The 15717-nt window shown below is 39.7% G+C and overlaps 1 protein-coding gene and 1 long non-coding RNA gene across 3 annotated transcripts; one reads left to right on the top strand and one right to left on the bottom strand.

The window, feature by feature from the left end:
- Positions 1–135: 135 nt before the first annotated feature.
- Positions 136–3334, bottom strand: LOC135170228 (uncharacterized). Its single transcript, XM_064135844.1, has 8 exons — positions 2662–3334; positions 2433–2574; positions 2164–2301; positions 1771–2009; positions 1366–1598; positions 922–1202; positions 657–828; positions 136–575 (listed from the first exon to the last, which is right to left on the bottom strand). Exons 1-8 carry the CDS (start codon positions 3211–3213, stop codon positions 278–280), a joined length of 2055 nt encoding a protein of 684 aa, XP_063991914.1. The 5' UTR covers positions 3214–3334; the 3' UTR covers positions 136–277.
- A 9119-nt stretch (positions 3335–12453) lies between these two features.
- Positions 12454–14776, top strand: LOC135170245 (uncharacterized). Of its 2 annotated transcripts, none has more exons than XR_010300346.1 (3): positions 12454–13915; positions 14076–14311; positions 14427–14776. It is a non-coding gene; the product is annotated as an uncharacterized LOC135170245 (long non-coding RNA). The 2 variants fall into 2 exon arrangements; XR_010300345.1 differs by having other exon boundaries at positions 12454–13919.
- The last annotated feature ends 941 nt before the right edge of the window (positions 14777–15717 follow it).

Raw genomic sequence — 15717 nt, 5'->3', positions numbered from 1 at the left:
CGCAAAAATTAGTCGCCCAAGTTTAATTTTCCCGCCAAACTTGACGCAAATGGGGCTGAATACCATGTCCCCCCACGTTTCACCCTCTAGAGGTCTGATTTTCAACCAGAATTCCTTTCTGTGCATAAACCAATAAAAATAGTACAACATCTTCATATATTAGACAGATTGCAGACCAAAATTGACAATTATTACTGCAATGTAAATAAATAGAAGCTGAGCCATAATTTTCTGCGATTCATAGGAGACAACATGCAAAACCCACCGAACAACCTGATTACACTTCAGGTGCGGTATCGAATTTCATATATTCGGTGCGATTGATCATCAGTGTTTGAAAACTTAGGAAGCCTCCGTACCTTTCTGCTGTTTTATGAAAAAAATTGATACCAGACAAGGGGAGAGGTTGTTGCATTGTAACTGGAAGTCCATCTAGAAGAGGTATAACAGTTTGTCCAGCATCCACTCTATCCCCGGTTCTTTCAAGTTGTATCCACTTATTCGATTTGAATTCCGGCTTCGTCAATTGAACACCTAATGGGCTCATTAAATAATCCGGCTGATCGATTTTGGTCCTGCATTAAAATAGTCATTCACAATTTTCTTTTTCATTTTCGAATACGAAAACTCTACTCCCCAAAATTTTATCATCTTACCTCGGTTCATCATACTCGTTTATAAGACCGTTCATAGAACTTGGATTTATCCAATAACTGTCTTCAATATTAATTAATGTACCGTTGGTATAATCGAAAGGCGTCACTCGAATTTCGAGTTGAATCGGATATGTATTATCACCACCTCCCTCTACTCGGGAGAATTTAACACCTGAAGAAAGTGGATAAATATTATGCCTATTTTACTCAAATTTCCCTTTTTTCTTACTTTCGTTTGCTTATTAGTACCTGAAGGGTGCCCTACCTGTTATGAGATGATTAATTGGAGCTTCCAAATGATCCAAGTTGATGGTACGATTATTAAAATTAAAAACAGCGAAATCTGTATCGTCTGCTTGTCGCCAGTTTCTCTCGAAAATGAATGTTTTTCGGTTGTAGCTTTTTTGGGAATCCCAGCCAAGATTTTCGGATCTTTTCCACGTTTCACTTCCAGATTGAATATTGCCCTCTCGCTCAAGTTTACCTTGTTGAATTTGTACTTGAATTACACGCTCAGTTGATATGAACTTCAGACCGGTAACGACCCTGAACAATCCACATAAATCATGATCCTTTTATATGAAATATTTTACCGCAAAGTGGTTGCGGCATTGATGTCTGTTTTGCCTTTAATTACACTGATTATGACTATGAAATAATTGATTATCATGAATTTATCGTGTTCGATATATGAGCAATGGAAGCATACATATTTTGATCGATGTCCGCTACAACTTCTCTCAAACTAACAAAATGGTGGGCAACACTCCAGGGATGATCGTCGACACAGGTACATATACATATATCACATGAGTATACTTTATGTTTCCAATACCATTCCGCTCTTTTTTGTCTACCTGGTTGGCATCCTGCTTGGTTATTACCGTACAGGACTCCACTTCCATCCCTAAACCATTCGTAACGTCTTGGATTCCATATCAACTAATATACAAATTAAAAAATTATTTAGTACAATTTTACTGCCCCTCATCGGTGAAATGTGTGATTGAAGAATAATTCCCTTGATTCTGCTATTATTTTTCTTCCGTATAGAGTCATTGCTATTAAATAATGTATTTAAGATCTGCAATAAATTCCCATATTTGAAACTCACCCTGGGAACCGGTGGAGCGAGGCAAATTTCCATTTTATTTTCACCAGATCGACAATTTATAATTTTACCCTCACAACGTTGCGCCGTGAAATCACACTCGAAGCCCTCACACTTAGTATAGAGGGAAGTTGGGTTTGGTTGACTGCCACAAGTGCCTTTACAACTCTGTTCCGAATTTAACGCTTCTTCCGTGACGACGTAAGTATTCACGAATCTTTCGAATTCGTAAAATGTCTCTCCTGAAATGAACAGACCCGGGAAAAACACGGTACGGGGGTAAAATAGAACACTAGCGACTTTGGAATATAATTTTTGAAATATATCGCACCGGATTCGATGGAAATTATTAATCAGTAGAAGTCAGGAAATCGTGAACTTTATCTGATCCCATACCTCGTTTATGAACTTGAGGATCACATCGTCTAAATCCTCTTGGTGACCAAAGCAGGGCCTGACGAAAAATCAGCATGTATTGTTCAACCCGTCGTTCAAATTTTTCTTTGCTCAATTCGGCTTCAGCCATAAATTCTCCTAAAGATCGATCGTGTAATGAATATACTTTGTGCTTTTCAAGCTAATAGTTACCGAATTCAATCTATCCTGGATTGTCGTAAATGTCAATTGATTTAATAGTAAAATTATTTAGCTAATATCAAAATCACCTTCTTCAAACGTCGATCGATATGTATATGCGAAGCTAATCATCATATATGCTTCGATTTCCGTGGTGATTATGATGGTATATATTTCATATAAGCGTTGTTGCGGTGGCCAATCCTGGTCACACGCATCAAAAAAAGTCAACTATAGAATAGTGAATAAATAAATATCATCACTGAAAGATAATATATAAAAAGAAATTAAAAAATCAACTAATAAGAATAATTTAACCTGGACTTCTTTGCCAAGAAGTAATATGAGACTTTCTTTCAACGCAGATCCTCTTGTTGGTACTATCAACGAATGCATTTGGTTCATGACATTATTCAAATTATTACTAGTTCCATACTTGGTTATGCTCTGCGCAAAGGATAGAATGGTAGCATTGTTGAAAGTCTTATTAGGTGATGTGTAAACATTGAAATCTTCAAATAAAGTATCGACTGTTGTAACCCCTCTATGCAATTCTCGTAGATCAGCAGAAATTTCATTTGCAAGAGGCAATTGTTGCAGGAGCGTTTGAACAATAGTATCAAGTTTTCGTTCGAGTTTATTTCCTAATTCTGTAACCCTTTGACTAACTTCATTCACTTCAAACATGATATCGTTCAATGAGGCACTCGATTCAAATTTTTCGTATATTTCATGAAAATCATTCAGTTTACTGAACATTTCAGTGGCAAACAAAAATAAAGCTCGCATATCACTGAAACTTGGAAGGGGAATGACTGGTTCCACTTGTAATGGAAAAAGTCCCGATATAAATAGCACCAAGAGCAACATTGTTGAATTATTATGTAGATATCACACAGGTAATACGGAAATGAAATATTTCTGTAAAATTGTACTCTTCGTTGGCTAAATAATATTGATACTGTCACGCTGCTCAGACTGTAATTGGCAGTTAAACACCAGAACTTCCATATTTTTTTCTGTTAATGATAAGACAAATTGCGGCATTTACAATTTTCCACTATCGCCATCATTGGTGGTTATAATGCCATTCTCGTGTCTTCGAAAGTATGAATAACGTATGAATAAGCCGTGACCATGAAAAAATTGAACTTTCAACAATTGAACTCCTGAGTTGTCAAACAGATGTTCAATACTGGTTAGGAAGTACCACGATTTACTGGAATAGAAAATGTAAAAATTACCCTTTGAAAGGGAAGCTCATTCTCGCCTGAAGAATAGAATTTAACCAGTTAATATTGCGGTCACGTGACTCTCCACATTTTTAAAATCAGTAAGCCCTCCCTCCATTAGGCCTTGTCCCTTCGCATTCATTCTTACACATCTGAATTGTGCATTCCCTCCCTGCAATATTACCGACATACCGATATGATGATGATAAGGGGCGCGTGCGTCCGAGGGAACGCCCGTATGCGCATCACGCACTCCCATATGAAATGTCTCTGAAATTCATGTTTTTGGTCATTGAATTGATGATTTGCAATCGGACACTCATCATCATCATCGGGATCGTCCGTTACCGCGATTATTCTCAGCATCCCGATGCCCTCCACATCTGGAGGGATAATTCAAAATGAAATGTAATGAGGACACGCATATCGTTTATAACGCAAGCGTATTGGCTGGCCTCTTTGGACACACCCCTACGTGAAAAGGTTCTTCATCAAATGCTCTTGATGGAACGAGCTTACGGTATTTTATCAGTTGGAGAGGAGCTGGAACAAGTGGCGGGGGTGTTACGCATGACAGCATCATTGATATGATTATGTTATCGATGTGAGGATCACATTTATCCACATAATAGACTCAAGTGGAATTTACAGGATAACACGAGAAATCTCTATTTGTCCGGATGAACGATGAGACGTAATCCTTATTGAATTGATGGCAATAAGTTTTATTTCGTGACTGGACTATCACAAATTTTTCTTCCCTTTGGAATGCTCCTGGTAGGCGCCATTTGTAATGAAGAACTGAAATGGAATTTTTTGCTGTCCATCACAGAATTATTCTTAAAAATTTCTCTCTGTCTTCTATACGTTCCAATTAATATTAATCACGATCTGTTCCTCCTGAGCAATTTTCCTATGAAAAAATGGGTGAAATGTCGGGATTTTCCGGGTGAAATACCTGCGATCGTAGTCTTTCCACTTGTTTTTGTCTCGTCCAATGACGAATATTCGTCCTATCATTCATTGTTACACTCGAAAAATCAATTAGACCATAGAAAAGAAATATCTGACAATTCTTTACTCAAGCTTTTCAAGATGAGAATCGAGATGACTGGGCGTTTTACTTTGATCTCGAGAGCAATCGTCGAATCAAGAGGAAGGGTGACTCTAAGGGCTAACTACTACAAAGAACAGCGGGGAGAGACCGGTGATTCCGCCCTTCAACGTCCAAGACTCCGTGAGCCACATACAGATCATTCTACCTCGAATTGGCTCATTGAATTTTAAAATATTGGAAGCCTGGGATGAGTGAAATCGAACGCTCTCGCTTCGTTCGATTCACGTTGTCCAATCTTGATGGTACCTCTAAAGTTTTCCATCTGAGAAAGACTTTGAGAAAAAAAAAAATACCGGAAAAAGAGAACAACTGTAGAATGCGCGGAATAATTCTGACTGTCAGAACTAGGGAGGACTAAGAGTTCTTTAATAACTTCCAGTGCCAAATGGTAGATTTTTTTTTTATTGTGCCAGCGCCTAGGGAGAGAATTCTGATAAACTTGTATTGTCAGAAAATTTTGATGTATAAATATATATTTTGAGTTTTCATTTGAGAAATATTGTTCTGGTAAAAAGAAGAAAAGGACGAATAAACTATGTGATATCTTTATGGTGATACGACCCGGATAATCCCACGACCTCTAACCAAACTACCAAGTCTTTATTCCATTCTTTATTTTCTTCTTTTCCTTCGACAACAAAAAAACGCAGGAACCGAGCAAAAAAATCTTAAAGATCTAAATTTTATGGCAAGATGCTATCGTTCCAGCCAGGCGTGGATGTGTCTCGTAAAACTATCCGGTTCTTTCGGAAATTCGTAATTTCATTTATGATCAATGGGAAGCAGAGAATGCGAAGGATGTTGAAAGTTAAAAATAAGTTATTGTCCGATTTTAGAGGTTCACAATTTTGTCAATTTCAATGTTAATGTTGTGGTTGATACTCCAAATTGGGACGTCAACACATTTATTCAAATCAGCCTTGTCGTCGGGCTCAATCGGATGAAATTATTTGATAATATTTATGACGATAAATTACTTCAAGGTCAATTTTTTAATAATTTCATGCTTTTAAAATATATATTGTGTATTATATATTCAAAAATTTCAGTGAGACTTCAGTGATATCTATTTATACTCTGCTGGCAGCTTTTCCCTCAGCATTCCAAGAGAGGGAGATTCCCATCCTTAGCATTCCGGGGGTTAGATAAAAGGGGAACCTGCGGCTTTGACGTTTATATCTACAAGAAATGTATCGATATACCCGAGTGAATCACCGAAGGGTTGGCATTCGTATATATGGGTTAACGACCCCTAAACATATTTATCGTTGGGGTAGGTTTCCCCACCCCCGCTATACCCACTCCAATTTTTTCCTTCGTCATGGGGTGCAGCTCTCCTAATGGGGTGCGTGGCTTTCCCAATCTGTCATAACCTTGACGCCTCCTCTCTCGCTCTCTCTGTCAATGGTACACTAATCCCTTCTACAACTTGCCCTTCATCCCTCTCACCACATTTTCTCCCTCTTTTTTCTCTTTTCAACCTCACCTTTCACATACGGTCAAACTTTATCGCTTGTTAAATTGAAATCGTTTTGGCGAATTGTGAATACCCGGTTGCGCTCTGTGTACAGGGTTGAAAAAAACAGGAGGGTGACGTTATATCTGTGTTTTATGATGCGATCAAGTGTCTAGTGGGCTAATTGCTTTTTTATCGAATACTTCCCGGTGATTCGGTCGAGATCGCTCAATCGAAATCACTGATGTACCGACCGCGTGCTACATGGTTTATGAGATTTCACCCCCCCCCCCCTCCCAAGGCAGCTACAAGTGGTTGGCTTTTTGTTTTAAAAATAGTTACAAGGTGCAATCTGATCGTCTAAACCAAAAAAATGAAAAATGAATATTTTGGCTTGAGATGATTTCAAATGATTGGTGTGTACAGCTGGACCGTATCAAATCCATGATGTAACACATCAATTTCGGCTAATGAATCATCACAAAGGGAAAGGTTCTCACGGCATGTGATTCACGCGATTTTCATGCCCAAACAATTAGAGGGAGTTATACCTCATGTTCAGATATGTGTATTTAACCCCCATCGCAATTCTATATTTGCAACATCGGGGCATTTCCGGCAATTGCCACGAATTGGAGCGAATCATGCGAGCATTTAGCGCTCGCCCTTTAATACGAGTATCACGATACGATGATCCTCATACCCTCTGTTTCCAACTCCAGCGAGAGGACCTTTTCCGTAATTTGTAATTCAAAGGTCCAGTTGAAATGGTGGCGCTCTCTCACGAGTTACTGGCCAATCGATACAACGTGGCGAGGGTGAGTCGAAGGTGGACGTTAGGGGAGGGTTAGATGTATTTTCGAGATGGGGGATTAGGGTGCGGTGACGTGGGGGCTAGTCGAAGGGTCGTGAGAGAGGGCGGGGGGGGGGGGGGGGGAGGAGGTAGAGGGAGAGAAGACAGGGATGGAGGAATGGTTAAGGGGGTAGAGTGAAAAAAAGATGAGAATACCGAGGGAAAGGAAAAAAAAAGGGAAAAAGTGAAAAAAAGGGGGAGATGAGGCAAGGGGTGAGAAGGTCGATGCAGCAGCGCTGGACCCAAGGTCCACTCTCACTTGCCTTTGCCTCGTTTGGGGGAGAATAAGCAACGTAGGGTGAGACGGTACAGCGAAGGAGGAGCGGAATCGTTGGAGGCAACCCCCCCCCATCCCCTCCCTGACACTGGGGAAAGATGAAAGTGAGATCGAGATAGGGCGCGGACCCTGTAGCCAGTGTACAAGAGGGAATGAGATCGTTTTCGGAGGGGGTGATACTGAGGAGGAATGTAAGGGGTGAGGGATAAAGGGGAAAGAGTGAGGGCTTGAACGAGAGTGAGAGTGAGATCGCCCTGGGGGTTGAGCCAAGGGGTGATATGCCAAAGGGTTCTCCTTGCTTGGAGAAAGTGAACAGTGGTTGCCAACTGTTTTTGCTGTTTACAATAGTAAATTCACCGAAATTCCGTCTTTTTATTGTTCATCACAGGACGTTGAAAAATTATTGTTCCAAACAATTTTCCGGAATTCACATCGATTCCTCCACTTGACTCATTCATAAACATCAATCAATTTTCACTAATTGAACATAAACCGATGAAAATTAATGGGTTTAGTTCATCATTTTACTTTCATGTTTCGCCAAGATTTTTGATCACGCACATCAGTAACTCCCTGCATGTTTCAAATTACTGATGACTGCTCAACAACGTCAGCAGGTAATTGCTCCCAGATGTATAGTCATGTGCAGGTGCAAAGCGCAATTATTCTGTTCGCGCCAGACATGCAAATATCAGTACACTGCAATCGGTGCAGAACGTACAATCCCGTCATAACTTTCTTGATATGACCTCTCTACCCCGACCGTTCTGTATTCACATTTTAGTTCATAAATTTTCTACTCACGAAACGCCACAAAGAGTTATTCATGAGCGTTGACAAATTGATAACAAAGTACGGTTGATAATTGATTCAATCAAATTATCATTAACATTGATAAAAACGTTGAATTTTTATAGATTTGTCGAGACATTTTTGTCCCAGTGAGAAAGAAAAAGGGAGAGTTAACTTCATCTCCAAGATATCACTTTAGTTTCAATGTCCATCAGGGAGGAAAAAAAAAATCAAACAAACGACAGAGGATGAAAAAAATTGAAGAGGGAGACCCTATTAGAGCTTGCGAAAACGGAAAAGTGAAAGACTCTGGGAGATATCTTAAACACACGCACCGGGTCACAGAAGTCCGGGTGGATCCTCTTTAAGGAAGAAACTTCTTCCCCTGGACCTTTCAAGGGAATCACCCGAGTAGAGTTGAGACGTTCCTCCTACTCGACCTCGGAGATTTCCCGTGGAAGGTTAATCGATTCTCTGTTACCTTGAAATTCGCTTGCCAAAAGAAAAGAACAAAAAACTGGAATCCTCCGGAGAAAAAAAAATAAGGCAATTCTTCTGGATGAATTGTAATCAAAGCACTGGCCGAATTGTGTGCATGCGTGTGGATTGGCAATTACATTTTTTTGCATCCGTGACGGGAATGTTTTTCTCACCACTTGTGGCAACACTACGCTGTGAAAAAAAATATTTTTTCAAGGAGTGCAGCTTTATTTCTACTAAGAAATGAACACTCTAAAATTTTCAACAAAACAATATGGTGTACTAAAAAAGAAAAACTTTGAGCAAGAAAACCTCTCGACCGAAATTTCTCTCCGTTCACGATTACAAATATTCACGCAAGAGCGGTTTCAAGCTGATGAAATTTCTGAATGGTGGAATTATCTGTTTCCGCAAGCTTTTCGCTTGATTTCACGTTTACATGTGTGTCACGTAATTTTCACAGAACTTTTTTTTTCTCGTGTGGTAGCAAGAGAATTTGTTTGGCACAAATGAAATTCTCCCCTGGCCGTATATTCGAAAAAAAACCTGGCCTTCAGCCTTGATCTGATATTGTAGAGCTACAGTTCAGTCACCCAAGGTTCATACATGAAAATGTATACATATAAGTGTGTTCGAATGTCAGAGGCGTCCAACCACCCTTCTCCTTTCTCCTTCATCCCACTCCCCCCAAAAAAGGGGAAATTGACCGGTCCAGGGGTTCCCAAAGCCCTCGAAATCCCATCCCAATATTCAAATCAAATGATTTTCCTGACATGAGACAAGAGAACAATGTTAACTAAATACGACTTCATTGGAGCCAGGATTTTAAAAAATGAGAGGGAGGAAAAAATCAACCCCCGACGCAACGCACATAAATTTTGCCGCTGAATTTTCTCCGTAGAATCGCAACTCCGCAATATTTTCTACCAAAGCCCATAAATGAGTGAGATAATTAAAAGGATTTTTCCAGTGTACTTGAAGAGTTATAGAAAGGACTCCAAGTGCAAAGGGAGAGCGACTCTTTGACTCTCTATTCTTTATTTAAATCTGCGAATGAAGGGTAGTGATCGGCGTTGAAGGTGAGTTTTGGGAACCCAATGTCCAGCGGTCCGGCTAGCGGAGATACGAGTATTGATCTGGTGAAAGTGTACACCCTCAACCGTCGACCTCCTTCGCCTCAGCCTCAGCCATCTCCTTCCCAACCCCCTTTCAACCCCCGCGCCACTCACTAACGCGCGTATTTCTCTTTCGTCGGGAGGAGAGACGACTAGAAAGGGTGAGAGAGAGACAGAGAGGGAGAGAGAGAGAGCTGGTGGTACAATGTGGACTGACCGAGGGGTTGAGGGAGGGTGAGAAGAGGGAGAGTTGAAGGAACCCAGGGAAGAGGTACACACAGTTGGTATGGCCGAAGTCCGGCTTTTCCATGACCCACCCCTTAGGAGTTACGCACGTTCCACTCTCGCTTCCCAGTCCCTCACTCACTTCTACCATCCACCATCGACCTCTCCTCCAGTTTCTCCTCTTCGCCGTCTCTTAGATACTACCCCCAGTGGTTGTCAATTTTCGGATCCTGCCATTTACTTGAATTATTTTGAAATTTTCCATTATCCTTTAAGCGATTTATTCGTTAAAGTGGAGATATAAAATGGTTTAGGGAGTGATAATTAAATAGTCAAGGTCATTCAGTGTTGATTGACTCATTTGCTTCAGAAGATTAGGATCTAGAAAAATTTTGCGGAAGTTTAGCGAGAACAACTCGACGTTCACAACTGGCAAATTAATAATTGCTAAAGTTGATTGAAAAGTTTGAAGATTAGTTCCTCAGAAATTTATACAATGAATTAATTAACAGGTCTTTCTTTTCCATTTCGTTTCAATATCTGAATGTATGAAGAAATTAATTCCAAACTCCATTTCACTTCTCTCAACTGAGTTCCTAAAGTTCCTCCGGAATCCTTGATTCATAATACTCAATTAAAAATTTCAAAAGTTTCTCTGTGAATTTTATGATACGAAGGAGCATTCCAATCTTTGAGCTCAAGAACTTGGCCAACTAATCGTTCCGTCTTCAATTTTCCGGATCACCAAAAATCTCCATAAACTTGTAATTTCACAGACTAAACATTGAAACAATCGGTAATGAAAACTTCCATTAAACTCCTTTTTCAAATACACGATTGTCGTGAAATACTTTTGGAATTCAGATCGTTGACTGTTGATAATGTCTAAGGAGCCGTTTTTCCGATGTCCCTCGTGGTATTATCTCCTGGGGTGCGTTGACTCCCTTAGATATCTGGCACGTGGGGGAGAGAAAAATTGATGGAGAAATCGAGAACCTACCCCACGCACCATCGGTCATAGTCGAGCCTTCATTCTTCCGGGATTGTGCAAGGCAAGACTTTCTTCCCAATTCTTCTTTCACCTTCGCTGTGAGACTAGAATTAATTTTTCGACAAAAATTAGGGCTCCGGGGGTTGAAATATGGCTGGAAATGAGATTCAACCACTTTTCAGGTTAATTTTTAGCTTAAAAATTTGCCTTGAGAGTCCAATTTTTACCATAGAATTATCCCTGGTGTCACATCTCACCCTTTGGAGCTCTAATTTGTATGAAAAATATTTTTTTCCTACAGAATTTTCACAGAGAAGAGAAAGTTACTATTGCGTCCCAGTCCCCGCGACTTTGACCCACATCATATCTCTCGTTTTAGCTTTTACCACCGTCTATGTTCCTTCGCAGCCCTCACGAGACTATTATCTTAATCCTATACATCCGCTTTAAGACACAACTCCCTGGAGGTGGTGTGAGCGTGGAGTCAGAGAACGGGGAAAAGAAGGATGAGTTAAGCCACGCGCTTTCTCGTTTTCTCTTTCCTCAGTTTTCTTGAAGAAGAGGAAAAATAAAGAAAAGCGGAAGTAAAACTCTCGACAGACCTCTGACGAGTATCGCCTGAGTTTCCTCCTTTTTCCATCGTCCTCACCCTCACCCGGACTTTCTCTACTTCCCGTTCACTCGCCCCTTTTTTTACCGATACGCAAATCTGTTGGTTAAATGTATTGACCTAAAAAAAATTTGCACTCCATCTTCTTTGGTGCTCATTAAACTGTACAAGAGAAGTGTTTTTATAAAAAATACTATTTGAAAAAATATTTTTCCAGCTTTTCCTGGTGGAGTCCCCTATTCTCCAATAAAGTTCCCTTTTAACTCGATTATAAAACTCAATGTCTTCATTAGTTAATTCGCTCTGCAAACGAGCAAACCGCAGGAATTACGCGTGGGTGGTCCTCCATGAAAATGAAATAATTAGTTCGGCATTTGGTCAACCATCCCATCTCGTCCTCTCACTCCCCTCCGCCCTTTACCCCCGATCATGTGATTTACGTAAGTAAACTCGTATGACATTTATACTACGAAGAAATTGGCGTGTGGACATCGATGATTGGAGTTCTCGCATAAATTACATTAGCATAGATCCGTAAAAAAAACTACAACAAAGTAAATGTGCCGCTTTTGCTCTGCATGAAGCAAAATCGCCGACTTTGTATTTTCTACTCCTCCTACTGATCATAAAGAATTCATCGATATATATTTTTTGTTGATGTTGATTTACGATTTTTGATGAATCTACAATATTTGTCGTAAATAATCGTTAAGGTTTATTCGATCTGTTCTCTAGCCTCTGTCATCGCTTCTGAATAACTGTTCGTTGGCTATTATTTTTTTTCTACATTTATTTCACATTAAGTTGAAAAAATATTTTGATACTTCCGGCTTTATATGGTATACGGGGGTATTAATGGAAGTGATGACAAATTCAGATTCAATTTTAACGCCTGTCGGGGATAATCGGGGACTCGAAAGGGGCGCAAGGTAGATGAGTGGTGAAATGATTCACTGCGAAAAAAAAAATAATAATATTAATAATTCAGTTGAAATATTCAAATTCCCGTGGCGCCAGATCCTGATTAAAAACTCTGTCTCCCAGGAGAGTACCGGAAAACTGATTAATTCGATTCATCACAGCAAAAATTATGATTTAGAGACCACTGGCGTTTGATTTCACACACTGACCGACATTTTTGTGGTCGCGTGGAATGTCCAGGAGGAGGGGAGAGAGTAGAAAATACTCAGACTGAAACAGTACCGCCGTCACGCTGAGGATTAAAGATCCTCATCGTGGGATCGACACTGCAGGAAGAAGAAAGATGCCCGAAATAAAAAAAGAAAAAAAAATGAAGTAAAAAGAAATTAGCAAGGCGCCAGGGAAAGTGTTGGTTTAACTCTTGAGATGCCAAGACCAAAAGCGAATTGGTGCCCCGCTGAGTAGTATTAGCTGGGGTCCAGGGTGAAGGCTTCTTTTAATCGCATACTGCCTCGAGATAAATATATCTGATAGTGGAATTATGATGAGACGTTTTCTTTTATATCATTAGATTGGGTGAACGTTCCTAGATTCATGATCGATGTAATTTCATATTTTAATTATTTATTTTTCACCAATGAAAAATGACAGACTGATTAATTATGGTGTGAATGAGAAGATGACAGGGCCACTGCAGCCGTTTTTCCGAGATCAATATTGGATGATCTTCGGGCAAAAAATCATGATTAATTTAAATTTAACATCAACGACACAATAATAATATTATTCACAAACTGAAAGCCAAAAGCCACTCGATGAACAAAACGCACCTCATCATTCCGAACTCAATTAACTTTCATTGCCTCAAGTTCCCCGAAGAATGATTATAAAAAACGCCAACTCTCCAGTTGATTATTTCTCGTCCAATAGCGTCTCCGTTTTTTCTTTTTTTTTTTTTTCAAACAAGAATATACTGTTTCCCTAAAAAACGATGAGGACACTCACTCGATCCTGAATACCTCGGGAGCAAAGAAACCCAATGTGCGACTATATTTTTTTTTACGATCACCAGAACCAAATCGCCGTAACATAAAGCCAGAGTCGAATTCACCATTGCCTGGTTAAATTAAAACTCATAAAAATATGGAAGAAGTAATGCTCCCCCTGGGTTTTGTCAAGGAACTTTAACGGACAAATGGCATTGAAACTGAAGATTGGAAATGAGAGAAATGAAAAACTCGCGGTGGGTAATAAGTCAGTCTGCGTGATCCTTTGAATTGATACTTTGGAGCACCTGCGGCTCTCTTATACTCGGAATTCGTCATGTCGAGCGTGACTCGGATGCTTCGACAACTTCCGGAGATATGGGAGGAAAAAGTTATCTAAAAACTAACAATAAAAACTTGAGCGACGATTGAATATTTTCAATGATTAATCACCCAGACATTGAGTGACATTGTGTAACCTATGTGAATGATAAAATCCACCGATTGGAAAATTTAAGTGCGTTAGTATTCTGACTTCAAATGATTGTCGTTAAAATCACATGATTTCAATTAAAAATGACAGTGAATTTCCCCACGTTAATTCTATTGGGTGTTGTATTTGACAAAAACTGGTGAATGAATAAAAGAAATAAATGATTTTCACCATCAACCTGCAGCATTGAAATGATTGCCGCCAGCCGTCTGACCTCTCGCGTCTCGAATCACTTGGCTGGTTCAATTCACTTCTCCCTTCGATGTTCGCCGACTTGGTCTCGTTCTCCTAATGCGTTAACGACCGTGGCCTAGAGCCTTCCCGTCCGCTAAAAGCTGACAGGGTAAATGACGACAACGATGTCTCAAACGAGAGTTATAGTCAAACATTCACGGGATGAACGGTGAAAAGGGACAGCAGGTAAGTACCAAAGAGAGTCGCACGATTACAAGCTTATGGTAGCAAATGCGGCAAGGGAGCCACGGCCTCGTAAAATTATCCGTAATAAAATTTTGATTTACGCTCTACGTTCCAGGAAACACTGAACCCCCTTCACTGTCTTCGATGTTGGTGAGGATACAGCGGCCCATGACGCGCTCCACTGACCTTTACGCTCGTAATTACTATTTTCATTCGTGAAATTTGCGAGCCACAGCTTCACCAAGCACTTTGTCTTTTTGAAAAATTTATTTCCCTCTGAAAATGGTAATTATTTGCTTTCGATTTTTCGCCTGGTCGTGTATTTCATGTGCTGAATAAATATAAATTACGAGAAAAATGTACGGAACAGTATGTCATATTCATTCCAATGGACAATTAATTAATCAATTGTCATGGCGTCTCAATATATGTCAGTATAATCGGAATTTTGTCATGGTTATACCTCAAAATCTCGCCACCACCCTAACGATCCACAAATGTCGAAATATTAGTCCACAATTCATCCATAAAATTATTCCCTCATCTCTCCTCCCTCATTCACTATTCAAATATTCACGTAAAGTACGTAAAATCGATAGTCAATGCAATTCATATATTCTCCGAAGAATCCGATCAACGTACGAGCGAGAGCTCGATCACGTTCTTCTCGTCAACAATTTTTTGTATGAATTGAATAAATTGAGAATACTGGACGACCGAGAAATACGACGACGTCGATCTTCTAACAGTATTATGGATATTGTAAGAAACGTACATCTTCAAATTCAATAGAAACATGAAGATCACTTTAAATGCACGACTATTTCTGGTGATTTCAATACCTCAAATTGATTGAAAACCGAAACAATAGTCTCGATCAAACGTCTTCCGCCAAAAGGAAAACTTTCATGTTGGCATATTCAGTACTAGAATTTTTCCGGCCAATTTTCCACAAAATTTTAGTCCATACAGACAGTATCCTCCCATCTTTTGCGAGCCAAGACTTTAAAAAGAAAAGGAGTTGTGTGTTGGGAGGTTCAACCAATTTTCCCACCCCCTTTCACCCTCTCCCCAACCTCATTCGACTCACCAGGTTACTAAACAGGAGAGTATAACTCGCCCTTTGCTTTTCAACTTCACTTTTCTTCAACCCCTCGGGATTTTAGTTGAATTCAAACTGTTTCGATTCACGCTGGAAAAGTTGACTTTTCTTTATGCTTTTCTCTTCAGAAACAACGCCCCCCCCCCCTCCCGTCTCTATCATGGCTATGAGTACTAGCGAGTCTCGATGTAAATTGAGTTTAATTAATTCCAAAGTTTTACGACTGAAATAGTGAGACTCACAAAAGGTATATATGAAAAGGAAGAAATTGTGAAAGTTGGAAAATTTTGAATTATATATTCCA

This window comes from Diachasmimorpha longicaudata, chromosome 16 (genome assembly GCF_034640455.1).
Source record: "Diachasmimorpha longicaudata isolate KC_UGA_2023 chromosome 16, iyDiaLong2, whole genome shotgun sequence".
Lineage (NCBI taxonomy): Eukaryota > Metazoa > Arthropoda > Insecta > Hymenoptera > Braconidae > Diachasmimorpha > Diachasmimorpha longicaudata.
Note: the sequence above shows the minus strand (reverse complement) of the source record. Positions and strands in the feature narration are given on the sequence as shown.